A 27765-nucleotide genomic window follows, 5' to 3' on the forward strand; every position below is an offset into this window, starting at 1 on the left:
AACCAAGTGGGATCTAACCAGGGTTTTGTAGAACTACAGTGTAATTTCTGTATCCTTATACTCCAGTTATTTAGATATAAGGAGCAGAATTCTACTAAACAACTTAATTATTTCCAGGAAGAGAGGGGGAGGCGGACCGAAGATGGAGAGCAAAGAAGATAGGTGGAGAGGGTGTAGGTGGGGAGGTAGGGAGGGGATAGGTCAGTCCAGGGAAGACGGACAGGTCAAGGAGGTGGGATGAGGTTAGTAGGTAGCTGGGGGTGCGGCTGGGGGTGGGAGGAAGGGATGGGTGAGAGGAAGAACCGGTTAGGGAGGCAGAGACAGGTTGGACTGGTTTTGGGATGCAGTGGGTGGGGGGGAAGAGCTGGGCTGGTTGTGTGGTGCAGTGGGGGGAGGGGATGAACTGGGCTGGTTTAGGGATGCAGTGGGGGAAGGGGAGATTTTGAAACTGGTGAAGTCCACATTGATACCATATGGCTGCAGGGTTCCCAGGCGGAATATGAGTTGCTGTTCCTGCAACCTTCGGGTGGCACCCGAAGGTTGCAGGAACAGCAACTCATATTCCGCCTGGGAACCCTGCAGCCATATGGTATCAATGTGGACTTCACCAGTTTCAAAATCTCCCCTTCCCCCACTGCATCCCTAAACCAGCCCAGTTCATCCCCTCCCCCCACTGCACCACACAACCAGCCCAGCTCTTCCCCCCCACCCACTGCATCCCAAAACCAGTCCAACCTGTCTCTGCCTCCCTAACCGGTTCTTCCTCTCACCCATCCCTTCCTCCCACCCCCAGCCGCACCCCCAGCTACCTACTAACCTCATCCCACCTCCTTGACCTGTCCGTCTTCCCTGGACTGACCTATCCCCTCCCTACCTCCCCACCTACACCCTCTCCACCTATCTTCTTTGCTCTCCATCTTCGGTCCGCCTCCCCCTCTCTCCCTATTTATTCCAGTTCCCTCCCCCCATCCCCCTCTCTGATGAAGGGTCTAGGCCCGAAACGTCAGCTTTTGTGCTCCTGAGATGCTGCTTGGCCTGCTGTGTTCATCCAGCCTCACATTTTATTATCTTGGAATCTCCAGCATCTGCAGTTCCCATTATCTCTTAATTATTTCCAGAACAAGTTTGTGGCATAAAAATCCACGCGCTTGAACCCTTAAGTCTTCTTGGATATTCACTGTAGTTAATTTCATATCATCTAGAAAGTGCCCTCATCTATCCTTTTTTGGTCTAAAATTGATAACTTAACACTTGCTTACATTGAACTGTATCTGCCACAGTTTGCCCATTCACCTAGTCTATCAATATTCCTTTGTAATTTTATGCTGTCATTTAAACTGTCCACAATGCCACATAACTTTCTATCACCAGCAAATTTGGATATATCACTTCCATGTCATTCTCCAAGTTGTTAATAAATAATGTGAATAATTTATTGAAACCATGGAGGAAGAACAGGAAGTGGGATTAATTCGAGCATGAAGTTGCTCGGGGAATGAACAGGAATGGCATTTAACAGAAAAGGATACTAATAGTTACTGGACACAAGGAGGAGAGTGGACTTAGACCAGGTTGGATATTAAGTATAAAAGCAAATGGGGATTGAGCTGGAACATGGGATTAGATTGGTTGGCTAGTAAACAGACGTGGGATCGAGCAGCAATCTTTATATTATATTCCTACACAAGAATTGGGAGTTAACTGAAAATTGAAAGTCTTGATTCAGGACTCGGATCAATCTACTTACCAGAACAGATCACTCCAGCAACTGTCTCGTGTGTGCAATTTTTTGCCACTACTGAGTGGGCAGAACACTGGCCGAGGGCAGACTCTGTCCCATTACATCTCACGTTATCCAACCAGATGTTCCCAGTCCCCTTTCCATAGTAGGTGCCACTTGTTGCTGATACAGCTGTCCCACAGTTCAACACTCTGCAGACCACTTTTGCTTCATTTATATCCCATCCATTGTCACAGATGGTCCCCCAGGCAGATTTATGATAAACCTCAACTCTGCCGGAGCATATGTTGTTACCATTCACCAGGCGCATCGATGTCAGAGCTGGAATAGAGATCGGAATGTCCTTAATCTGATCCAATATGGCAAGTGATACTGAGTGGGCCCAGACATCAGTCTGCCTTTAACACACATACATTACCCCTCATCCACACACTCACAATATTGATTGACTTCCAATACCACCCTGACCAACATACGCCACAACAACCTGCACTCCATCTGGTCATTCAACACCAAGCCATTGGTCAATGTCCCAACATGAGCCCAAAATCATTCTTATTTCTTGACATTGCCCAAGAAGTCCTACTCACCTGAGCAAATAACTCCAGCATCCTGGCTATGTGTGCACTTAGTCCCCATCAGGGGCTTGGAGGAGCACTGATCAAACATAGGCTCTGTTCCGTTACATGTAACATTATACATCCAGATGTACCCAGTCGCCTCATTCAAGTAAGGGCTGCATCTTTCTGACAGAGCCATCCCACAGTTCAATGTTCTACAAACCACATTTGCCGCATTGATATTCCAGCCAACGTCACAGACTGTTTCCCAGCTGGATTTACGATAGACCTCAACTCTGCCCGAGCACATGTTAATTCCATCCACCAGCCGTATGGGCACTGGACCTGGAACGGAGACAGGAGCATCAATAAACTGGTCTGGAATGTTCTGGAGCTTGAATGCAGTTATCAGATGGACATTTTAGGTGTCAGTATCCTCCTAATACAGGTTACAACAGGGAACATACAAGAATACAGAAACGGGCTAACATTCAGCTACGCAAGTCTGTACTACCATTTGATTTGATCATGATGTTGAGGTGCAGCGATGAACTGGGGTGGACAAAATCAGAAATCATATGACATCAAGTTATAGTCCAACTGATTTATTTAAAATCACAAGCTTCACCTGATGAAGGAGCAGCACTCTGAAAGCTTGTGTTTTCAAATAAACCTGTTGGACTTTAACCTGATGCCGTGTGGCTTCTGATTTGACAATGACTGATCTGTTTCTTAACTCCATCTATCCACCTTGGTTTTGTAACTCTGAACACCCATCAAACATCTCAGTCTTAGTTTTGAAATTTCCAATTCATTCCCAGTATCAACTGCTTCTTGGGGGAGAAAGTTTCAGATTTCTACAACACTTTAGTTGTTTAAACATTTTCTGTCATCACTCTCAACAGCATGAAAATGCTGAAACAAAGATAGAAATTGCTGGAGAAGTTCAGCAGGGCTGGCAGCATCTGTGGAGGGAAAGCACAGTCAACATGCCAGTGACCTTTCATTTGAACAAGTAATAGCGAGGAAAAGATGGCATGTATGTTGAAGACAGCAGGTGGGAGATAAAGGAGTGAGAGTTGGAGGTAGAGAGTTTTGAGAAGATTTGTAGCTCAGGTTGAGGTTCTGGATGTGAGTTTGCTCTCTGAGCTGGAAGGTTGGTTTTCAGACGTTTCGTCACCATTCTAGGTAACATCATCAATGAGCCTCCGACGAAATGCTGGTGTTATGTCCCGCTTTCTATTTATCTGTTTAGGTTTCCTTGGGTTGGTGATGTCATTTCCCGTTCTTTTTCTCAGGGGATGGTAGATTGATTTGGAGCCAATGTGTTTATTGATGGAGTTCCAGTTGGAATGCCATGCTTCTAGGAATTCTCGTGCGTGTCTCTGTTTGGCTTGTCCTGGGATGGATGTGTTGTCCCAATCAAAGTGGTGTCGTTCCTCACCTGTATATAAGGATACTAGTGATAGTGGATCATGTCTTTTTGTGGCTAGTTGATGTTCATGTATCCTGGTGGCTAGCTTTCTGCCCATTTGTCCAATGTAGTGTTTGTCACAGTTCTTGCAAGGTATTTTGAGAATGACGTTCGTTTTGCTTGTTGTCTGTATAGGGTCTTTTAAGTTCATTAGCTGCTGTTTTAGTGTGTTGGTGGGTTTGTGAGCTACCCTGATGCCAAGAGGCCTGAGTAGTCTAGCAGTCATTTCGGAAATGTCTTTGATGTAGGGGAGAGTGATTATGGTTTCTGGGCCCGTTTTGTCTGTTTGTTTGGGTTTGTTGCTGAGAAATCGGCGGACTGTGTTCATTGGGAACCCGTTCTTTTTGAATACGCTGTATAGGTGATTTTTCTCTGCTCTGTGTAGTTCCTCTGAGCTGCAGTGTGTGGTGGCTCGTTGGAATAATGTTCTAATGCAGCTTCGTTTGTGGGTGTTGGGATGGTTGCTCGTGTAGTTCAGTATTTGGTCCGTATGTGTTGTTTTCCTGTAGACGCTGGTTTGAAGTTCCCCATTGGCTGTTCGCTCTACTGTGACATCTAGGAATGGCAGTTTGTTGTTGTTTTCCTCCTCTTTTGTGAATGTTATGCCAGTAAGGGTATTATTGATCGTCTTGAAGGTTTCCTCTAATTTGTTTTGTTTAGTGATGACAAAGGTGTCATCCACGTAGCGGACCCGAAGTTTGGGTTTGATGATTGGCAGAGCTGTTTGTTCAAGTCGCTGCATTACTGCCTCTGCTAAGAACTCTGATATCGGAGATCCCATGGGTGTACCGTTGGTTTGTCTGTAGGTTCTGTTATTGAAAGTGAAGCGGGTGGTAAGGCATAGGTCCACTAGCTTGTTGATGTTGTCCTTGCTGATGAGGTTGGTGGTGTCTGGTGTATGTGCCTTTGGTTCTTCTAATAGTGTAGTCAGTGTTTCTTTGGCCAGGTTGATGTTGATGGATGTGAACAGGGCTGTTACGTCAAAGGAGACCATTATTTCATCCTCTTCTTTCTTGGTGTCTTTGATGGTGTTCAGGAATTCTTGGGTGGAGCGAATGGAGTGGTGGGAGTCTTCTACTAGGTGTTTTAGTATTTGGTGTAGTTCCTTGGCTAATCTGTAGGTTGGTGTTCCAGGTAGCGAGACTATGGGTCTGAGGGGGGCTCCTGGTTTGTGATTTTTTGGTAGTCCGTAGAAGCATGGTGTGTTGGATCCATCTGGTTTCATTTTTTGGAAGTCTCTCTTGTTTAATTCTCCAGATTTTAAGTTTTTTCAGTAAGGCTGTGATTCGGTTCTCTAGTTGTGGGGTCGGGTCTATCGCCACCTGTTGGTAAGTGTCGGTATCTGCAAGCAGTGCATTCGCTTTCTCAATGTATCAGAGATAATGGGAACTGCAGATGCTGGAGAATCCAAAACAACAAAATGTGAGGCTGGATGAACACAACAGGCCAAGCAGCATCTCAGGAGCACAAAAGCTGACGTTTCGGGCCTAGACCCTTCATCAGAGAGCAGGGTCTAGATGAGAGATGAAGGGTCTAGGCCCGAAACGTCAGCTTTTGTGCTCCTGAGATGCTGCTTGGCCTGCTGTGTTCATCCAGCCTCACATTTTGTTGTCTCGCTTTCTCAATGTAGTCTGTTTCGTTTAAAATAACTGTCAAGCGTCATTTGTCTGCAGGTAGGATGATGATGTTTTTATCTTTTTTGAATCCTTTTAGGACTTTCCTCTCTTGTGTATTGAGTGTGTTTTCTTCCTTTTTCCTGCTTAATGTTGGTGCGACACTCTGTCTGATGGTTTGCTGGGTTTCTTCTGTGAGAGTTTGTTGTCTTTCAGTGTTGTTTCTAACACTGCTAAGACTAAACAAAACAAATTAGAGGAAACCTTCAAGACCATCAATAATACCCTTACTGGCATAACATTCACAAAAGAGGAGGAAAACAACAACAAACTGCCATTCCTAGATGTTACAGTAGAGCGAACAGCCAATGGGAAACTTCAAACCAGTGTCTACAGGAAAACAACACATGCGGACCAAATACTGAACTACACGAGCAACCATCCCAACACCCACAAACGAAGCTGCATTAGAACATTATTCCAATGAGCTACCACACACTGCAGCACAGAGGAACTACGAAGAGCAGAAGAAAATCACCTATACAGCGTATTCAAAAAGAACAGGTACCCAATGAACACAGTCCGCCGATTTCTCAGCAACAAACCCAAACAAACAGACAAAACGGGCCCAGAAACCATAACCACGCTCCCCTACGTCAAAGACATTCCCGAAATGACTGCTAGACTACTCAGGCCTCTTGGCATCAGGTTGGCCCACAAACCCACCAACACACTAAAACAGCAGCTAATGAACTTAAAAGACCCTATACAGACAACAAGCAAAACGAACGTCATTCTCAAAATACCTTGCAAGAACTGTGACAAACACTACATTGGTCAAATGGGCAGAAAGCTAGCCACCAGGATACATGAACATCAACTAGCCACAAAAAGACATGATCCACTATCACTAGTATCCTTACATACAGGTGAGGAACGACACCACTTTGATTGGGACAACACATCCATCCTAGGACAAGCCAAACAGAGACACGCACGAGAATTCCTAGAAGCATGGCATTCCAACTGGAACTCCATCAACAAACACATTGGCTCCAAATCAATCTACCATCCCCTAAGAAAAAGAACAGGAAATGACATCACCAACCCAAGGAAACCTAAACAGATAAATAGAAAGCGGGACATAACACCAGCACTTCGTCGGAGGCTCATTGATGATGTTACCTAGAATGGTGATGAAACGTCTGGGAACACACCTTCAAGCTCAGTGTACCAGCTTACATCTGGAACAAAATAAAGACCCACTCTCTTGTGGACCGAGAGGAGGAGAGCGCTGTGTTGGAGGTGAAAGGAAGACGTTGGGTTGGCTGTGCACCCTTGCAACCGGTGGATCTCAATGCTGGCTTCCACCTAACGCTGCTTCAGGGGAGCAGCCAACCTGCAACGATGGCTGCAGCGAGTGCTCGTGCCCCAGGTCAGGGGGTCCGGAACACCATCCATGTTTCCGTGAAGAAGGTGGATGAAGGTGCACCTGTGGACCGCACCTTCTTCGTGAAGAGGGTCCTGTTGGACTGTTGTGGGTTCGCTGCTGCGGACATTTACTGCCCGCAGGATTTCCCTGGAGGAGGTTTTTACGATGTGACCTTCAGGAGTGCCAAGCTTTGCAAGTGCTTCCTGGAGGTTTTCAAGGAGAAAGGAGGTGAGGGCCCCCTCTCTGTATTGACCGCTGTCCCGCTGTTTGTGATGCCAGCACAGAGGAGCCATATGGTGACTGTACACATGTGCAACCCGCATGTGCCAGCAGTTGATGTCCTGACCTTCCTTGGAAGGAACATGAAGGTGGAAGGGGACCTAACTGACATCATGGACCCCTTTGGCATCTGGACCAGTGAGAGGCAGGTCAAGGTGACGCTGAGGATGGGCGCGGACGGGAACGTCGTACACCCACCGTCCAGCTTCACGATCGGCGGGAGCAAGGGCTACCTGACCTATGCAGGGCAACCTAAAGTCTGCCATGCCTGTGGTAGGTCAGGTCACGTGGCGGTCGACTGCAAAGCCACCATCTGCAGGAACTGCAGGGAGGAGGGACACCTTGCAAAGGATTGCCCATAAGAGAAAAGCTGCACCCTTTGCGGGGCAGCGGGCCACCTCTATAGGGCATGCCCGCAGCGGGTGACCACCTACGCCCAGGTCGCCGGCAGGGGCAATGCGGGGCCAGCCCCCCCAGAGGAGAGGAAGGCACCAGGGCCCTGCAAGGACCCCACTAATGTGCAGGAGGGCCAGGTCGTGCAGGAGGGCTCAGCCCCGCAGGATGGGCCCGAGGTCAGCAAAGCGCCCCTCCAGGCTCCGCTCCCCCCTGACAACCCGGAGTCGATGGAGGCGGCGACAGGCGACCCAGGGGAGTGGACGACTGTCCGGAAAGCGAGGAAGAAGGTGCGTCGGCGGGCCCAGGAACCGCAACCATCAGGCGGGAAGAGGCAGCTACAGGGGGGCTATAAGAGCTCCTCTGACAAGGGGGTTTCAGAGAGGGCCCGCCCGAAGCAGAAGCCAAAGATCTCAAGGGAGAAGGAAAGCGGCACCATGCTTCCAGGTGACGGGATGCGTCCTGAGGCTCCCTCCGACACCCAGTCACGTGCCGCTGGGGCACTGGAGGGCCCCCCGGAACTTCCAGGCGGGAAGGAGGAAACAGCGCGTCCCCAGCCTGAACCAGAGCCGGACTCTCCTGCCTCCGTACCCCCGACGGGGGGATGCCACCCAGAAGGCAGCACGGTCGGTTTCCTCAGCCCGGAGAGCGTCCAGCAGTTAGCCCGAGCAATGGGCATGAAGGGACAGATAGAGGGGCTGGACCTTGGACTTGGGGAGGGTACTGTGGTCACTGCCCACAATGGGGGTACGAGTTGCGAGCATTAATGTGCGCAGTGTCAAGTCCACTGCAAGATGTGTGTTCACGTTGGCCTACCTGACCACCGTCAGGGCGGACCTCCTGTTTCTGCAGGAGTGCGGGATACCGCACCTCAGCAGGTACGGGAAATGGTCCGGCGCCTGGACCTGTGGGAATTCAATTTGGTGGGGGGGTAACGACTGTCGCTCCTCGGGCCTGGCTATTCTGCTGCGGGAGCGCAACTTCACCATCTCTCAAGTTCAGGTGGTGGTGGGGGGGGCGCCTCCTAGTGGCTGACGTCACCTACAGGAACGCTCCCCTGAGGCTGATCAACGTGTAGGCCCCAGCGGTATGGAGTGAGCGGTTGGCCGTCCTGCAGCGGCTTCCACCACTGCTGGCTACGTCCAGGCTGGTCATCCTAGGCGGAGACTTCAACTGCATCATCGATGCAGATGGAAGATCCGGCGTGGGGACAGCGGGTGGGGGGAGTCAACTGGACGTCACGTCCAGATTCCTGATGGGCACGGTGAAGGACGCCAAGCTGCTCGACGTCTTTAGCGCCCCTGCAGACGGAGCGCAGCAGAGGTACACCTGGTCGCGGCCAGACAGGTCTATTCGCTCAAGAATAGACTTCCTGTTTGTGTCACGGGCGTTCTCGGTCAGGTCCACCGGCGTCGAGCCGGTGTTCTTCTCTGACCACTGCCTCCTGCTGGCCGACTGTCACTTACAGGACGACCAGCCGGCCGGCAAGGGGACGTGGAAGCTCAACACGACTCTGTTGACCCCAGAGAACATCGAGGAGCTTAAGAGGGAGTACGCCTGTTGGAGAGCCGTGAAACCCCTCTTTGAGTCTCCGGGCGACTGGTGGGAGACGGTGAAGGAGAACATCAAGAGGTTCTTTGTCCTCAAGGGTGTTCAGAAGGCGAGAGAGAGGTGGGGAAAGCTGTCGCGACTCCAGAAAAGGGTGCAGAACCTGCTCCTTCTGCAGTCGATGGGGGTCGATGTCACGGAGGACCTCCGCGAGGTGAGGGGCCAGCAAGCCTTGCTCTTCACCGCGGAGGCCTCCAGGATAATCTTTCGGTCCAGGGTCTGCTCAGTGGAGCAGGACGAGACATGCTCGCGTTTCTTCTTTCAGAAGGTGCACAAAGAGAGCTCTGTGCTTAGCCGGCTGAAGGAGGACGACGGCTCGCTGACGTCGTCTTGGCCCAACATTTTGAGGATCAGCAGATCCTTCTATGCCAGATTGTACGACGCGAAGCCCACGGACAGCACGGCCTCCGAGTCGTTCCTGTCATCTATCACGGAGGTCTTCGACGACGGCACGAGGGAGTGGCTGGACCGGCTGATATCCCTGGATGAGCTGACCGGAGCCCTCAAGTCCTTGGAGAGGAATAGGACTCCCGGGAGTGACAGCTTACCGGTCGAGCTGTATTCCGCTCTGTGGGACCTGGTCAGCCAGGACCTGCTGGAGGTGTACGATAGTGCGCTTCGGGCAGTGGAAATGTGCAAGTCCATGAGGAAGGGCATCATCACCCTCATTTACAAGAGGAAGGGGGAGAGGGAAGAAATTAAGAATTGGCGTCCCATTTCACTTTTGAACGTGGACTACAAAATCCTGGCCAAGGTCATTGCCAACCGGGTCAGGTCTGTCCTGGAGTCGGTGATTCACCCTGACCAAACCTGTGCTGTGCCGGGCAGGAAGATCGCTGAGAGCCTCGCGCTCATCAGGGATACGATCGCCTACGTACAGGACAGGCGGGTGGACACCTGCCTCGTCAGCCTGGACCAGGAGAAGGCCTTCGACAGGGTCTCTCATGCTTACATGAGGGACGTCCTCTCCAAATTGGGGTTCGGGGAGGGCATCCGCAATTGGATCCGGCTGTTCTACGCCAACATCGTAAGTGCAGTCTCGATCAACGGGTGGGAATCGGACAGTTTTCCCGTCAGATCTGGAGTCGGGCAGGGCTGCCCGCTCTCTCCTGCCTTGTTCGTGTGCTGTGTGGAGCCCTTCGCCGCATCCATCAGGAAGGACGTGAGCCTCAAGGGCGTGACTATCCCAAGCAGCGGAGGCCTTCAGGTCAAGACCTCCCTGTACATGGACAATGTCGCCGTCTTCTGCACCGATCGTCGGTCGGCGAGTAGACTGTTGGACATCTGCGGCCAGTTTGAACTGGCCTCGGGTGCCAAAGTCAATAGGGGTAAGAGCGAGGTCATGTTCTTCGGGAACTGGGACGACCGCTCCTTCATCCCCTTCACCGTCAGCACAAACTACCTGAAGGTGCTGGGTGTTTGGTTTGGTGGAGCTGGGGCGTGCACTAAGACTTGGGAGGAGCGTATCACCAAATTGAAGCAGAAGCTGGGCAGGTGGACGCTCCGGTCCCCCTCCATCGCGGGTAAGAACCTGGTTGTCAGGTGCGAGGGGCTTTCGGTACTGTTGTATGTGGTGCAGGCCTGGCCTATTCCCTGGACCTGCGCCGCTACGGTCACCCGGGCCATCTTCCACTTCATTTGGGGGTCGAGGATGGACCGGGTCCGCAGGGACACCATGTACAAAGACCTGGAAAATGGGGGAAAGGGCATACCGAACGCCACCCTTGCCCTGATGGCCACTTTTGTGTGCGGCTGCATCAAGCTGTGCGTAGATCCTCAGTACGCAAACACCAAGTGTCACTACTTACTGAGGTTCTACCTGTCCCTGGTGTTGTGAAGGATGGGCCTGGCCTCGTTGCCACGGAATACTCCGAGTAGTTGGACTGTTCTGTACCACCTGTCCTTCGTGGAGAAATTTTTGAAAGGAAACACCTTCGACCACAAGGCCGTCAGGCAGTGGTCAGCACGTAGTATCCTCGAGACCCTTCGGGAAAAGGAGAGGGTGGATCCCATCATGTGGTTCCCCACGCAGACTGCCAAAGTCGTTTGGCAGAATGCCTCATCGCCAGAACTTTCAAACAAGCACAAGGACAAGGACGAGGACGTTGCTTGGCTGGCGGTGAGAGGGGGTCTGCCAGTGAGATCCTTTATGCATGCCCGGAATCTCTGCGCCACCGCACGCTGCCCTCGAGGTGGCTGTGGGGGGGACGAGACTGTCGATCACCTCCTCCTGGAGTGTGCCTATGCGCAGGAGGTCTGGAGGGGGATGCAGTGGTATTTGTCGAGGTTCGTCCCGAGCAGCTCCGTGACGCGGGACTCCGTGCTGTACGGGCTGTTTCCCGGGACGAACACCGAGACCAACATCAACTGCGCCTGGAGGACCATCAATGTGGTGAAAAACGCTCTTTGGTCTGCCCGCAACTTGCTGGTCTGCCAGCTGAAAGAACTGACCCCGACCGAATGTTGCAGACTGGCGCACTCCAAGGTCCAGGACTACGTGCTGAGGGACGTGCTAAAGCTTGGGGCAGCCGCCGCCAAGGCGCAGTGGGGAAAGACCACAGTATGAAACCCCTCGTCCAGAATAGAAAAAAGGGCCCTATCTGGTAACTGGGCCCAGCTGGCGCCTTCCCTAACTGGTCAGGGGGCCAACTGGGACTGTGCGGGGTGACGACTGCCAGGGTATTTTCTTTGCTTTGTTTTTTTTCTTCTTTGTTTTTTTCCTTTAGTTGTTGTATGTACCCCCTGGGTAACCCGGAGCGGCTTGCATGACTGGGTAGGTGTATAAATGGTTTTTTTTGTACATCTTATGAATAAAGTATATTTTTTCAAATAGAAAAAAAGGTGATGAAACGTCTGAAAACTAACCTTCCAGCTCAGCAAGCAAACTCACATCCAGCTGGAGGTAGAGACCAAACAAAGGAAATTAGGCAGACAAAGGTATTGTTGATAGTACATGAGGGAAGGAGAAAACTAATCGTGGGGACTATGAATAGGTCAAAGTGGGTTGGCTGCACTGAAAGCAAGCCATGTAATTTCAGAGCCTGGGGTGAGTAAAGGACATGGAAGGAGGTACTCAGGCCCTAAAATTATTTCACTCAATACTGAGTCCTGAAGACTGCAGAATCCCCAAACAAAAATTGACACATTGTTCTTTTCAGCTTGTGTGGAGCATTACATAAGCACTGCAGCAGACCCAAGACTGAAACATTAACCAGGGAACATGGAGTATTAAAGTGGCAAGCAGCCAACATTTCTGCTTCATCTAGTGGGATGTCACTGCCAGATTTGTATCCCCATCTTCTCCATTCCCTACCTCTCTGCTTACCTCTGACTTCTTCATTATGCAAGGCTCCCGACATATGTTTGTGGTGAAGCAATTTTTCTGCACTTAGTCATTGAGTCATTGAGTTGTACAACAAGGAAACAGACCCCTCAGTCTGACTCATCCATGCCAATCAGATACCTTAAACTGATCCAGTCCCATTTTCCAGCATTTGGACCGTATCCCTTTAAACCCTTGATAATGGGAACTGCAGATGTTGGAGAATCCAAGATAACAAAGTGTGGAGCTGGATGAACACAGCAGGCCAAGCAGCATCTCAGGAGCACAAAAGCTGACGTTTTGGGCCTAGACGAAGAGTCTAGGCCTGAAACGTCAGCTTTTGCGTTCCTGAGGTGCTGCTTGGCCTGCTGTGTTCATCCAGCTCCACACTTTGTTATCCCTTTAAACCCTTCCTATTCATGTACTCATACAGATGTGTTTAAATGTTGTATCTGTATCCATCTGCACTATTTTCTCTGGCAGCTCATGCATATACGCACCACCTTCTAGAGGAAACGATTGTCCCCTCAGGTCCCCTTTAAATCTTTCCCCTTTCATCTTAAACCTATAACCTTTAGTTTTGGTCTCTCCTACCGGTGAAAAAGATCTTGGATATTCACCCTATCCTTGCCCCTCATGCTTTTATAAGCCTTAATAAGGTCACTCCTCAGCCTCTGACGCTCCAGGGAAAATAGCCCCAGTCCATTCAGCCTCTCCCTATGGTTCAAAGACTCCAACTCCAGCAACGTCCTTGTTCCTTGCTGCCTTTCAAACTTAACATGTTTCCCATAGCAGGGAGACCAAAATTGAATGCGTATTCCAAAAGTGACTAACCAATGTCCTGTACAGTTGCAACATGACATCTCAACTCCTGTACTCAATGCACTAGTCAAGAAAGGTAAGTGTATAAAAACACTTTTTCACGATCCTGTCTACCTGTGACTCCACGTGCAGCCCAAGGTCTATTTGGCAACACAATCCAGTCTATTGTATTCGATATCCGCAATGCAGTTTCCTCTACACGGGGGAGATGACATGCAGGTAGGACGACTGTTTTGCAGAACACCTATATTCTGGCTGCAAAAAAGACCCTGAGCTTCCAGTTGCCTGCCATGTCAACACACATCACTGTGCTCCCTGGCCAACATTTGTCTTTGGCCTGCTGTAGTGCTTCAGCGAGGCTCAGTGCAAGCCAGAAGAGTAGCATCTCATTTTCCACTTGGAGACTGTGGAGCCTTCAGGACTCAATAATCAAGTTCATTAATTTTAGAACCTGAAAACCTTCTTCTTATATCCATTACCTACTCCCACACCCCATGCCCTGTCATCGGGGAGGTGATTGCCCAGTGGTATTATCGCTGGACTGTTAATCCAGAGACCCAGGTAATCTTCTGGCGACCTGGGCTCGAATCCCACCACAGCAGATGGTGGAAATTGAATTTGATAAATATCTGGAATTAAGAGTCAAATGATGACCATAAAAATCCATTGCCAATTGTTGGGAAAACACCCATCTGGTTCACTAATGACCTTTAGGAAGGAAACTGCCATCCTTACCTGGTTGGGTCTAAATGTGACTCCAGACCCACAGCAATGTGATTGACTCTTAACTGCCCATGGAATTTAGGGACGAGCAATTAATGCTGCCTGGCCAGTAATACACCCATCCCCCATGCAAAGAATAAAGGAAAAAAATCATATGTGCTGCTTTCAGCAAAGGCAACCTATTTTCACCTACTCATGATCCCTATTGTCAGCTATTATTATTTTATTATATTTTACCATTCCCTGGCATGACATTATCTGTCTCTTTGTCTACCTAACTGTCTTTATCTCCCTTTGGGCTCCATCTCCATTTATTCTGTCACTCCCTCAAGTCCCAACCACTGACCTCGGCATATATACCATGTTATCCTAACTACTACTAGCTCTGCAGAGGAGTCGCTGGAACATTGACTCTGCTTTCACTCCATCAATGCTGCCAGGCCTGCTGAGATTCTCCAGCAATTTATGTTTTTTTTTCAGACTGCCAACACCAGCAATACTTAATTTTATTTCAGTGTGAAAATGCTGGTGCCAACCTGTGTGCCACTTAAAAATAGACAACATCAGGAATATTGTTAAATATGGTGGGCTCCGAAAAGGTTGGGCTATTCACCCCATATAGTGCATTGCTGATGCGGCTCCTTAAATCCCTGCTAACTCCTAATAAAGGAGGCTGACAGGACTTTTCAATTTGGCCTCCAGTTTCTATACTGGGAGTGAACAGTTCAGGTGTCTGCAGGAGTAACTGTGGGCAGTTGTGTGGACAGACTCCCTCCCCAACAGAGTGGCCAGGCTGCAAGAAGTATCTTTTTATTTATAGTTTTCAAAATATTACAAAATGGGCATACCTCCTTATGAAGCACCTTCTTTCTTAATTAGCACCTATATCTTGTTGCAGTACTAAACCTGGAAAGTCTTTGAGTCACTCTACAACTTCAAGGATGCACCTTCCTCCATGAAAAGCCAGTTGCCTCCCTGGAGGGGATCCAGAAGCCAAAATCAATTCATTCCAGCTGTTGCTGGCAGAAGGAAAGTTCAGCCATCTGTATTTACTTTATCAAAGACTTTAAACATCTCAGTCACTCAATGAGATCATCTGTTGACTGTCTGCATTAAATACCCAAGCACTCTCTCCGCAGACTGAAAATTTTTTAAAAATTGTCCCCAGTACCATTGCAGTAAATCTGCACTGAGTGGACTTCACAGCCGATAAGGTTTACAACATAGAACAGTAGAGCAAAATGATAGACGTTTCGGCCCACCCATACTGTGCTGACACATGATGCCTTTCTACACTAAAATCTTTTTGGATCTACACAATCTGTATCCCTCTATTCCTTGCCTATTCATATATCTGTCAAGATGCCACTTAAACATTGCCATTGTATCCATGCCCCGCCACCACCTGACAGCGCATTCCAGGCACCTACTACTGCCTACGTAAAAAACATGCCTCTCACATCCCCTTGAACATTAACCTATTTTACCTTAAACCAACGTGCCCTAGTAATTAGAGATAATGGGAACTGCAGATGCTGGAGAATCCGAGATAACAAAGTGTGAAGCTGGATGAACACAGCAGGCCGAGCAGCATCTTAGGAGCACAAAAGCAGACGTTTCAGGCCTAGATCCTTCATCAGAGAAGGGTCTAGGCCCGAAACGTCAGCTTTTGTGCTCCTAAGATGCTGCTTGGCCTGCTGTGTTCATCCAGCTTCGTACTTTGTTATGCCCCAGTAATTGACACTTATGTCCTGGGAAAAAGACTCAGGCTACCCAATCTACTTGTGCCTCTCATAATTTTGTAACCTTCTGCCAGGGCACACTCTCATGCTTCATCATTGGAGTGAAAGCAAACCAACCTTGTTTTTTTGTTCAGGTCCTATCTGCCCTGGAAGACATCCCAATGATCCACATACCTGAATACCTCGTTCCTACACCAGCTGTTTAGCACATATATAACCATACTATCTTCCTATTCTTAGCCTCACTGGCACATGGTACGGGAAGTAATCTCAAGAGTACAACCCTAGAGGTTACTGGAAAGTAAACTAGATGTCAGGGCTAGTAACACAGAAAATGAAAAATTCAATCATGCAAGCGCATTTTGCAAATTGACCTACATAGGAAACATCTTGATATAACTGCATAGAGGCTGGTATTCCATTACTAAGTCACCCATTATTTACAGAAGCACAGTACATGGGCTCTAACCAGCCAGCTCAAAGCCAGCCCCTAACGCAGGATGGTGGCTCAGTGGTTAGCATTGCTGCCTCCCAGCACCAGGGGCCTGGGTTCAATTCCAGCCTTGGGTGACTGTCTGTGTGGAGTTTGCACATTCTGCCTGTGTCTGTGTGGGTTTCCTCTGGATGCTCCTGTTTCCACTCATAGTCCAAAAATGTGCAGGTTAGGTGGATTGGTCATGATAAATTGCCCATGGTATTCAGGGATGCTTAGATGGGTGGGTTGGATGGATGTGGGAAATACAGGGGTAGGGAGATGAGCCTGGGTGGGATACTCTTCGGAGGGGCGGTGTGGACTTGTTGGGCAGAATGGCCTGTTTCCACACTGTAGGGATTCTATGAATGAGAAGACCATCTGAATCTCCTGCTCACATCTGTCAGCCAAGTTTCCCTGATTGGGCCAGTTAACAAGCCCAATTAAGGATTTCATAGTCAATGAAATCCACCAGGCCATGGTTCCAATATCACGTCTCCCACCAACACCCCGAACCCCCCAAATTCTGGTGATCCCATAACCAAACAGCAATCAGGACAATTTGTTATAAAGCGAAGCTGTGGGCTGTTCCTTTAAGCCTACCATCAATGTGTGGACTGGTCTTTCCTCTGGATGGTATGGAACTGTCTGAACATGCCAAATGCTACTCAACTTTAGGAAATACTTGATTTGCCTACTAGTAAATGATGTCTCATTGCTTGTGACCAATATTTCCCAGGTGCCTATGTATCGCAAACAATGCTTGCAGCTTTTCAATCATCATCCTGGAGTTAACCAAATGAACTCCATGCATTCCAGCCACTTTGAATGGGCATCCAAAATGACTAGGAACATTGAGCCGCCAAAGGCTCGGCATAGTCAATGTGTAACGGACTCCAGGGTTTACTCGGCCATTCTCATGAACGTAGGGGTGCTGCCAATGATAACTTTTATCCTTGTTGGCACTCTGATCTCTGCCCCATCAACGCAGATATGTCGGCACCCAATCCTGGCCACCAGACATAACTTCTTGCCTGCACCTTCATTTTGAAAATTCCTGGATGGCCCTGGAGGTTAGCCAGTATCCGGTGGCAACCTTTAGTCGGGACAATCACTCGTGCTCCCCATAGTAATATGCCATCATCTACGGTGATCTGATCTCGACGAGCCTAGAAACGCTTCAATCCTGGTTGTGATGGCCCTTCTGTTTCCCTCATTACCACCAGATGTTTTAGTTTGGCCAGGATAGGATCATTTGTGTCCGTGGTTGGATTTTATCAGCAGTGACCAGAAGGGTATCCAGAAAATTTAAAACCAGAATGGACTCTTTCAGGGCAGGCACCATTGGTGGTGTATCGGCCAGTGGGTAGCAGCTCAAGACATCTGCATTTGCCAGTTTGTCTCTTGGACAGTGTTCCAGATTGTTATTGTAAGCAATAAGGACCCAGAGCTAAATTCGACCAAAAGCAATAGGCGGCATAACCTTGCCTTCTTTAAGTAGTCCTAGCAGGAGTTTGTGGTCCGTTACTATGACAAATTTACATCCACAACGATATTTTTGGAACTTTCTCACACTAAAGATGACTGCCAAACCTTCCTTCTCCATGTGGGCGTATTGATGTGCGATACGAGCCAAAGTCCAGGAAGCATACGCTGTTAGGCATTCCTCTTCATTGAGCCACTTATATACTCTCCCATTCGGGGAGGCATCACATGTCAGCACCACCGCTTGCCTGGGATCATAGTGGGCCAACACTTTAGATGACAATAGCTGCTTTTTCACTTCCCTGAAGGCTACAGTTTGGCTACCCGTCCATTTCTAAGACTACACCTGCTATTGATAAAGGGTCAAAGGTGCCCAAATGGAGGCCACATTAATTATGAACTTTACACAATAATTCACCAACGCAAGGAGAGATCGAAGCTCCGGTACAGATGAGGGCTTCACAATTGGTATGACTGGTACTGCCCATTCCGCAAATTGGACAGGTTTGATGATTTCTTCATTGTTCAGCCGCCTGGTTTCCACCTCTACTTTCACCACAAGGCAAATGGCACTGGGCAGGCCTTGTAAAATCGTGGAATTGCTTCCTGGTCAACACGTTGATGGCCTTCAGATAATGGGAACTGCAGATGCTGGAGAAGCCAAGATAATAAAGTGTGAAGCTGGATGAACACAGCAGGGCAAGCTGCATCTCAGGAGCACAAAAGCTGACGTTTCGAGCCTAGACCCTTCATCAGAGAGGGGGACGGAGTGAGGGTTCGGGAATAAATAGGGAGAGAGGAGGAGGCGGACCGATGATGGAGAGAAAAGAAGATAGGTGGAGAGGAGAGTATAGGTGGGGAAGTAGGGAGGGGATAGGTCAGTCCAGGGAAGACTGACAGGTCAAGGTGGTGGGATGAGGTTAGTAGGTAGGAAATGGAGGTGCGCCTTGGGGTGGAGGAAGGGATGGGTGAGAGGAAGAACAGGTTAGGGAGGCAGAGACAGGCTAGGCTGGTTGTGTGATGCAGTGGCGGGAGGGGATGAACTGGGCTGGTTTTGGGATGCGGTGGGGGAAGGGGAGATTTTGAGAGCAGGTGAAGTCCACATTGATACCATTGAGCTGCAGGGTTCCCAAGTGGAATATGAGTTGTTGTTCCTGCAACATTCGGGTGGCATCATTGTGGCACTGCAGGAGGCCCATGATGGACATGTCATCTAAAGAATGGGAGGGGGAGTGGAGATGGTTCGCGACTGGGAGGTGCAGTTGTTTATTGCAAACCGAGCGGAGGTGTTCTGCAACACGGTCCCCAAGCCTCTGCTTGGTTTCCCCAATGTAGAGGAAGGCACACCGGGTACAATGGATACAATATACCACATTGGCAGATGTGCAGGTGAACCTCTGCTTAACATGGAAAGTCATCTTGGGGCCTGGGATAGGGGTGAGGAAGGAAGTGTGGGGGCAAGTGTAGCACTTCCTGCGGTTGCAGGGGAAGGTGTCGGGTGTGGTGGGGTTGGAGGGCAGTGTGGAGGGAACAAGGGAGTCACGGAGAGAGTGGTCTCTCCGGAAAGCAGACAAGGGTGGGGATGGAAAAATGTCTTCGGTGGTGGGGTCAGATTGTAGATGGCGGAAGTGTCGGAGGATGATGCATTGTATCCGGAGGTTGGTGGTGTGGTGTGTGAGAACGAGGGGGATCCTCTTTGGGCGGTTGTGGCGGGGGCGGGGTGTGAGGGATGTGTTGCGGGAAATGCGGGAGACACGGTCCAGGGCGTTCTCGACCACTGTGGGGAGAAAGTTGCGGTCCTTGAAGAACTTGGACATCTGGGATGTGCGGGAGTGGAATGCCTCATCCTGGGAGCAGATGCGGCGGACGTGGAAGAATTGGGAATAGGGGATGGAATTTTTGCAGGAGGGTGGGTGGGAGGAGGTGTATTCTAGGTAGCTGTGGGAGTCGGTCGGCTTGAAATGGACATCAGTTACAAGCTGTTTGCCTGAGATGGAGACTGAGAGGTCCAGGAAGGTGAGGGATATGTTGGAGATGGTGAACTTGAGGTTGGGGTGGAAGGTGTTGGTGAAGTGGTTGAACTGTTCGAGCTCCTCTGCGGAGCAAGAGGCAGTGCCGATACAGTCATCAATGTAACGGAGGAAGAGGTGGAGTTTGGGGCCTGTGTAGGTGCGGAAAAGGGGAAGTTCCACGTAACCTACAAAGAGGCAGGCATAGCTGGGGCCCATGTGGGTACTCATGGCCACCCCCTTTGTCTGTAGGAAGTGGGAGGAATCGAAAGAGAAGTTGTTGAGGGTGAGGATGAGTTCACCCAGGCGGATGAGGGTGTCGATGGAGGGGGACTGGTCGGGCCTGCGGGACAGGAAGAAGCGGAGGGCTTTGAGGCCATCTGCATGCGGAATCCCGGTGTATAGAGACTGGACGTCCATGGTGAAAATGAGGTGTTGGGGGCCAGGGAATTGGAAGTTCTGGAGGAGGTGGAGGGCGTGGGTGGTGTCACGGACATGGGTAGCGAGGTCCTGGACCAAAGGGGAGAAAATGGAGTCCAGATAGGTGGAGATGAGTTTGGTGGGGCAGGAACAGGCTGAGACAATGGGTCGACCAGGGCAGGCAGGTTTGTGGATTTTGGGAAAGAGATAGAAATGGGCCGTGCGGGGTTGGGGAATAATAAGGTTGGAGGCTGTGGGTGGGAGGTCCCCTGAGGTGATGAGGTCATGAATGGTGTTGGAGCTGATGGTTTGGTGCTTGGGGATGGGGTCATGATCAAGGGAGCGGTAGGTGGTGGTGTCGGAGAGTTGGCGTTTGGCTTCGGCGATGTTGAGTTCAGTGCGCCATACTACCTCTGCACCACCCTTGTCTGTGGGTTTGATGGTGAGGTTGGGGTTGGAGCGGAGGGCAGCCCGTTCTGCAGAGGAGGGGTTGGAGTGGGTGAGAGGGGTCGAGAGGTTGAGGCGGTGAATGGTTGCAGGAACAACAACTGATATTCCGCTTGGGAACCCTGCAGCCCAATGGTATCAATGTGGACTTCACCTGCTTCAAAATCTCCCCTTCCCCCACTGCATCCCAAAACCAGCCCAGTTCGTCCCCTCCCCCCACTGCATCCCAAAACCAGCCCAGCCTGTCTCTGCCTCCCTAACCTGTTCTTCCTCTTACCCATCCCTTCCTCCCACCCCAAGCCGCACCTCCATTTCCTACCTACTAGCCTCATCCCACCTCCTTGACCTGTCAGTCTTCTCTGGACTGACCTATCCCCTCCCTACTTCCCCACCTATACTCTCCTCTCCACCTATCTTCTTTTCTCTCCATCATCGGTCCGCCTCCCCCTCTCTCCCTATTTATTCCAGAACCCTCTCCCCATCCCCCTCTCTGAAGAAGGGTCTAGGCCCGAAACGACAGCTTTTGTGCTCCTGAGATGCAGCTTGCCCTGCTGTGTTCATCCAGCTTCACACTTTATTATCTTACGCTGATGGCCTTGACCCCTTTGATATTCCCTGGACTTTCCTGAAATATTTTCACGTAATTAAATAGGACTTCACTCAGGCAGCCATTTTCTAATCGAAAAATGTAGAACTAATCAAGGCAAATCTTTTTCTAACCAATTCCACCCCAACTGACTTGGCCCTGAGCCTCTCACTACAATCAGTGGTAACTATACATACAGATTCTCATAGGAAACCGGAAGTGAAGTTGTGCCCTTAAACTGCAACGTTTCCCCAGTGTTTGTTGTCATTCTGACCAAGGTCTTGCACGAATTTAAGGGATGGAGTCCAGAGCAAATCTTGTCAGAGACTGATTCTACAACCACTGATAAAGATGTGCTGGTATCAACCTCCTCAAGAATGAGTAATCATTGAACCAGATATTTATTTTAATTCGTTCGGATTAGAATGTCGCTTAACAATTAAATTGTTCCAATCCACATGGAGGTGTATTTCCAGTGTGTGCATTCTCCTGGATACCATCCTGAGTTCTCCTACTCAAGTCAGGCCTTGTTGAACTCCTTTGCTGTCTCCAAGGGACGTGCCAGCAGCAAATACGATGGCCTGCTGGCCCTGATCCTGAAGAACGTTTTTGCTATTTGGCCAAGACTCAGCTTTGTTATTGGGTCCCACTGCTCAAGATTTACCCTGTGTGAGGCTCTGCGATTGCCTACACTATAGTCAAGTTCCCCAAGCTCTGTTGGACAGCTGAGGGTGTCCACTTCCATGGTGATGTCCTGCAGCTCCCATGCTTCACCCGCCATGTTTTCCAATGATAAAGCCAGTTGTAGCTGCCAGGTTGAAGTCCACATGGGCTTCATTTCGTAGATGCTTTTGCACAGTTACATCATTAATCCCACACAGCAAACTGTCTCTCAACATCTCATTCAGGGTAAGCCCAAAATCATATGCCTCTGCTGGTCATCTTAACCTCATCAAAAATCCTGATTTGGATTCCTTTAGTTCTCGAGCAGCTGAATAAAATTGATGGTATGTCAGTAGGAGCTTTGGGGTTGTAATATTCTTTCATTAAATCTGTCAGATTTTGGAAGCTTTTAACATCTGGTACCTCAGGAAAAGTTAAGCTCCCAGTAATCAAAAATGCTGTGGATTCACTTGCAGTCAGGAGACTCACTGCTTTTCATCTGCCCGAATGTCATTTGCCTTGAAAAACATCACATTCTTTCCACGTACTGGGCCCAGTCTTGGACGGCAGCATTAAACAGGTCAAACATCCCTAATAAAGGAATTATGCGAGAAAGGCTGACACTAACTCAAAGACAACTGTTGCAAGTGAATTTTCATCAGGCATGTCCTGTTCCACTCTCATTGTCACTAAAATAATTGCATGGAGGCTAGTATCCATTACCAAGTCATTCTTGTTTTCACATGTGCACTGGACATGGGCTCTGACTCGCCAGCTCAAAGTCAATCCTTAGGATGAGGAGATCTTCTGAATCTCCTGTTTATCTTTTGGTTTTCTCACAATATACTGGCTGTGGCCAGCCAGTTGAGAGACAGTCCATGAAGTCAGGGGACTCTCTAAATCCCCTGCTTATTTTGTTGTTGTTGTGTAAGGACAGTGACTCAGTGAAGATACCATTGTGTAAAAAAAATTTTATTCAATATTTCCACCAGCAGGAAAACACCCGTGTGGCCAGCAAACCAGTAAAAAGCAAAGCCCAACAAGTGCAATCTCCTGCTTATATCTGTCAGCCAGATCTCCCTGAATGGCCTAAGTTATCAAGCCCAATCAAGGATCTCAATCAATGAGATCCACGTGGTCCCGGTTCCAATCACCACACATCTCACCAAGCAAATCAACCCACTCACCTGTGCAGGTAACTCCAGCATCCTGCTGGTGTGTGCATATATCTCCTCCTAGTGGATTAGCAGAACACTGATAAAGGGCAGTCTCTGTCCCATCACATGTTACGTTTTCCAACCAGATGTGCCCAGTCCCCTCACCATAGATGGTGCCTACATTTACTGACACAGCTGATCCACAGTTCAACGCTCTACAGATCACATTCACAGCATTAAAATCCCAGTCATTGTCACAGATAGTTCCCCAACTGGATTTACGATAGACTTCAACTCTCCCAGAGCATATGTTTGTGCCATTCACCAGCCGTAAGGGAATTGAGCCTGGAATAGAGATGAAAAAGCAATTAAATGGTCTGGGATTACCGATAATATATATGCAACCATCAGGAGCTCATTTTAGTGCAGGTGTCAGTCTCCCTCACATTAGCACAGATAAAATATGTATAGTTCTGACAATGGGTCACTCAACCCAAAATATTAACTCTGATTTCCCTCCACAGATGCTGCCAAACCTGCTGAGTTTTACCAGCAATTTCTGTTTTTGTAAAACATATATACTTAGGGAAAGGATAAAACCAGTCAGCCCCTAATTGATGGTCCCAGCATCTGGGAAGAGTTGAATATTTCCATTATACTTTTTATGAGGTGGTGCTTCCTGGCATCATTCCGAATTGGCAAGGTTCTAGCTTTCAGAATATTCCCACTTGTTCTGAAAACCTCTGCCCTCTACACTCTCCACCTTGGCAGAATACTTTACATGGGCCTAGCTGATCATATCTGTGAATCATCTCAAACACAATAATTAGAATATGTTTCAGAGACAGTAGGAACTGCCGATGCTGGAGAATCTCGGACAACAAGGTGTAGAGCTGGATGAACACAGCAGGCCAAGCAGCATCATAGGAGCAGAGAAGCTGACATTTAGGACCTAGATGCTTCTTCAGAAATGGGGGAGGGGAAGCGGGTTCTGAAATAAATAGGGAGAGAGGGGGAGGCAGATAGAAGATGGACAGAGGGGAAGATAGGTCGAGTGGAGACAGACCAGTCAAATAGGCACGGATGGAGCCAGTAAAGGATAGTGTAGGTGGGGAGGTAGGGAGGAGATAGGTCAGTCCAGGGAGGACAGACAGGTCAAGGTGGTGGGATGAGGTTAGTAGGTAAGAAATGGGGTTGCGTCTTGAGGTGGGAGGAGGGGATAGGTGGGAGGAAGGACAGGTTAGGGAGGTGGGGACGAGCTGGGCTGGGTTTGGGATGCGATAGGGGGAGGGGAGACTTGGAAGCTTGTGAAGTCCTCATTGATACCATCATGTTGCAGGGATCCCAAGTGGAATATGAGTTGCTTTCCTGCAACCTTCGGGTGGCATCATTGTGGCACTGCAGGAGGCCCAGGTTGGGCATGTCAAAGGAATGGGAGGGGGAGTTGAAATGATTCGCGACTGGGAGGTGCAGTTGTTTATTGCGAACCGAGTGGAGGTGTTCTGCAAAGTGGTTCCCAAGCCTCCGCTTGGTTTCCCCAATGTAGAGGAAGGCACACCGGGTACAATGGATACAATATACCACATTGGCAGATGTGCAGGTGACCTCTGCTTAATATGGAAAGTCATCTTTGGGCCTGGGATAGGGGTGAGGGAGGAGGTGTGGGCAAGTGTAGCACTTCCTGTGGTTGCAGGGGAAGGTGCCAGGTGTGGTGGGGTTGGAGGGCAGTGTGGAGCGAACAAGGGAGTCACGGAGAGAGTGGTCTCTCCGGAAAGCAGACAAGGGTGGGGATGGAAAAATGTCTTGGGTGGTGGGCTCGGATTGTAGATGGCGGAAGTGACGGAGGATGACGCATTGTATCCAGAGGTTGGTGGGGTGGTGTGTGAGAATGAGGGGGATCCTCTTTGGGTGGTTGTGGCGGGGGCGGGGTGTGAGGGATGTGTTGCGGGAAATGCGGGAGACACGGTCCAGGGCGTTCTCGACCACTGTGGGCGGAACGTTGCGGTCCTTAAAGAACTTGGACATCTGGGATGTGCAGGAGTAGAATGCCTCATCTTGGGAGCAGATGCGGCGGAGGCAGAGGAATTGGGAATAGAGGATGGAATTTTTGCAGGAGGGTGGGTGGGAGGAGGTGTATTCTAGGTAGCTGTGGGAGTCGGTCGGCTTGAAATGGACATCAGTTACAAGCTATTTGCCTGAGATGGAGACTGAGAGGTCCAGGAAGGTGAGGGATGTGTTGGAGATGGGTGAACTTGAGGTTGGGGTGGAAGGTGTTTTGTGAAGTGGATGAACTGTTCGAGCTCCTCTGGGGAGCAAGAGGCAGCGCCGATACAGTCATCAATGTAACGGAGGTAGAGGTGGGGTTTGGGGCCTGTGTAGGTGCGTAAGAGGGACAGTTCCACGTAACCTACAAAGAGGCAGGCATAGCAGGGGCCTATGCGGGTACCCATGGCCACCCCCTTTATCTGTAGGAAGTGGGAGGAATCGAAAGAGAATTTGTTGAGGGTGAGGACGAGTTCACCTAGGCGGATGAGGGTGTCGATGGAGGGGGACTGGTCGGGCCTGCGGGACAGGAAGAAGCGGAGGGCTTTGAGGCCATCTGCATGCGGAATCCCGGTGTATAGGGACTGGACGTCCATGGTGAAAATGAGGTGTTGGGGGCCAGGGAATTGGAAGTCCTGGAGGAGGTGGAGGGCGTGGGTGGTGTCACGGACGTAGGTAGGCATTTCCTGGACCAAAGGGGAGAAAATGGAGTCCAGATAGGTGGAGATGAGTTCGGTGGGGCAGGATCAGGCTGAGACAATGGGTCAACCAGGGCAGGCAGGTTTGTGGATTTTGGGAAGGAGATAGAAACGGGCTGTATGGGGTTGGGGAATAATAAGGTTGGAGGCTGTGGGTGGGAGGTCCCCTGAGGTGATGAGGTCATGAATGGTGTTGGAGCTGATGGTTTGGTGCTTGGGGGTGGGGTCATGATCAAGGGGGTGGTAGGAGTTGGTGTCGGAGAGTTGGCGTTTGGCCTCGGCGATGTAGAGGTCAGTGCGCCATACTATCTCTGCGCCACCCTTGTCTGCAGGTTTGAATGTGAGGTTGGGGCTGGGCGGGATTGTGGAGCAGACAAGGGAGCCACGGAGAGAGTGGTCCCTCCGGAAAGCAGATAAGACTGGAGATAGAAAAATGTCTTTGTTGGTGGGGTCGGATTGCAGATGGTGGAAATGTCAAAGGATGGTGCGTTGGATTCAGCGGTTGGTGGGGTGGTACGTGAGGATGAGGGGGATTCTATTTTTGTTTGTAACCTGTGTAGGTTATGTGGAACAATCCCTCTGCCGCACCTACGCTGGCCCTAAACCCCACCTCTTCCTCCGTTACATTCATGACTGTATTGGCACTGCCTCACGCTCCCATGAGGAGCTCGAACAGTTCATCCACTTCACCAATACCTTGCACCCCAATCTTAAGTTCAACTGGACCATCTCTAATATCTCTCTCCCCCTCCTGGACCTTTCTGTCTCCATCTCTGGCAACGACCTAGAAACCAATATCCATTTCAAGCCCACCGACTCCCACAGCTGCCTAGAATACTCCTCCTCCCACCCACCTTCCTGCAAAAATGTCATCCCCTATTCCCAATTCCTTCGACTTTGCTGCATCTGCTCCCAGGATGAGGCATTCCACTCCCGTACATCTCAGATGTCCTCATTTTTCAAGGACTGCAAATTACCCCCTCAGTGGTCGAGAACGCCTTGACCATGTCTCAATGAAAACCAAAACAGAATGCCCCTTGTCCTCACGTACCGCCGCACCAACTTCCAAATCCAACGCATCATTCTCTGGTACTTGTGTCATCTGCAATCCGACCCCACCACCAAAGACATGTATCCATCTCCACTCTTAATATAGCATAGAACATTACAGCACAGTACAGGCCCTTCGGCCCTCGATGTTATGCCGACCTGCCATACCAATCTCAAGCCCATCTAACCTACACTATTCCATGTACGTCCATATGGTTGTCCAATGACGACTTAAATGTACTTAAAGTTGGCGAATCTACTACCGCTGCAGGCAAAGCATTCCATACCCTTACTACGCCGAGTAAAGAAACTACCTCTGACATCTGTCCTATATCTTTCACCCCTCAATTTAAAGCTATGCCCCCTCGTGCTCGCCGTCACCATCCTAGGAAAAAGGCTCTCCCTATCCACCCTATCTAACCCTCTGATTATCTTATATGTCTCAATTAAGTCACCTCTCAACCTTCTTCTCTCTAATGAAAACAGCCTCAAGTCCCTCAGCCTTTTCTCGTAAGACCTTCCCTCCATACCAGGCAACATCTTAGTAAATCTCCTCTGCACCCTTTCCAAAGCTTCCACATCCTTCTTATAATGTGGTGACCAGAACTGTACGCAATACTCCAAGTGCGGCCGCACCAGAGTTTTGTACAGCTGCAGCATAACCTCTTGGTTCCGGAACTCGATCCCTCTACTACTAAAAGCTAAAACACTGTATGCCTTCTTAACAGCCCTGTCAACCAGGGTGGCAACTTTCAAGGATCTGTGTACATGGACACCGAGATCTCTCTGCTCATCTACACTACCAAGAACTACTCTTATCTGCTTTCTGGAGGGACCACGCTCTCAGTGACTCGCTTGTCCACCCCACACTCCTGTCCAGCATCACCTGGCACTTTTCCCTGCAACCGCAGGAAGTGCGACACCTACCCCTACACCTCCCCCTTCACCTCCATCCCAGGCCCCAGGAAGATTTTCCACATCAAGCAGATGTTCACCCGCATGTCTGCTACTGTGGCATACTGCATC

The 27765-nt window shown here is 49.7% G+C and overlaps 1 protein-coding gene across 1 annotated transcript in view; it reads right to left on the bottom strand.

The window, feature by feature from the left end:
• Positions 1 to 22907: 22907 nt before the first annotated feature.
• Positions 22908 to 27765, bottom strand: part of LOC132210683 (deleted in malignant brain tumors 1 protein-like) — a 36561-nt gene continuing 31703 nt past the window's right edge. Inside the window, exon 11 of the mRNA XM_059653103.1 lies at positions 22908 to 23293. Within this exon, the coding sequence (XP_059509086.1) occupies positions 22908 to 23293 (386 nt within the window). The remainder of the gene's footprint in view (positions 23294 to 27765) is intronic.

Source organism: Stegostoma tigrinum, chromosome 1 (genome assembly GCF_030684315.1).
Source record: "Stegostoma tigrinum isolate sSteTig4 chromosome 1, sSteTig4.hap1, whole genome shotgun sequence".
NCBI classification, from domain to species: domain Eukaryota; kingdom Metazoa; phylum Chordata; class Chondrichthyes; order Orectolobiformes; family Stegostomatidae; genus Stegostoma; species Stegostoma tigrinum.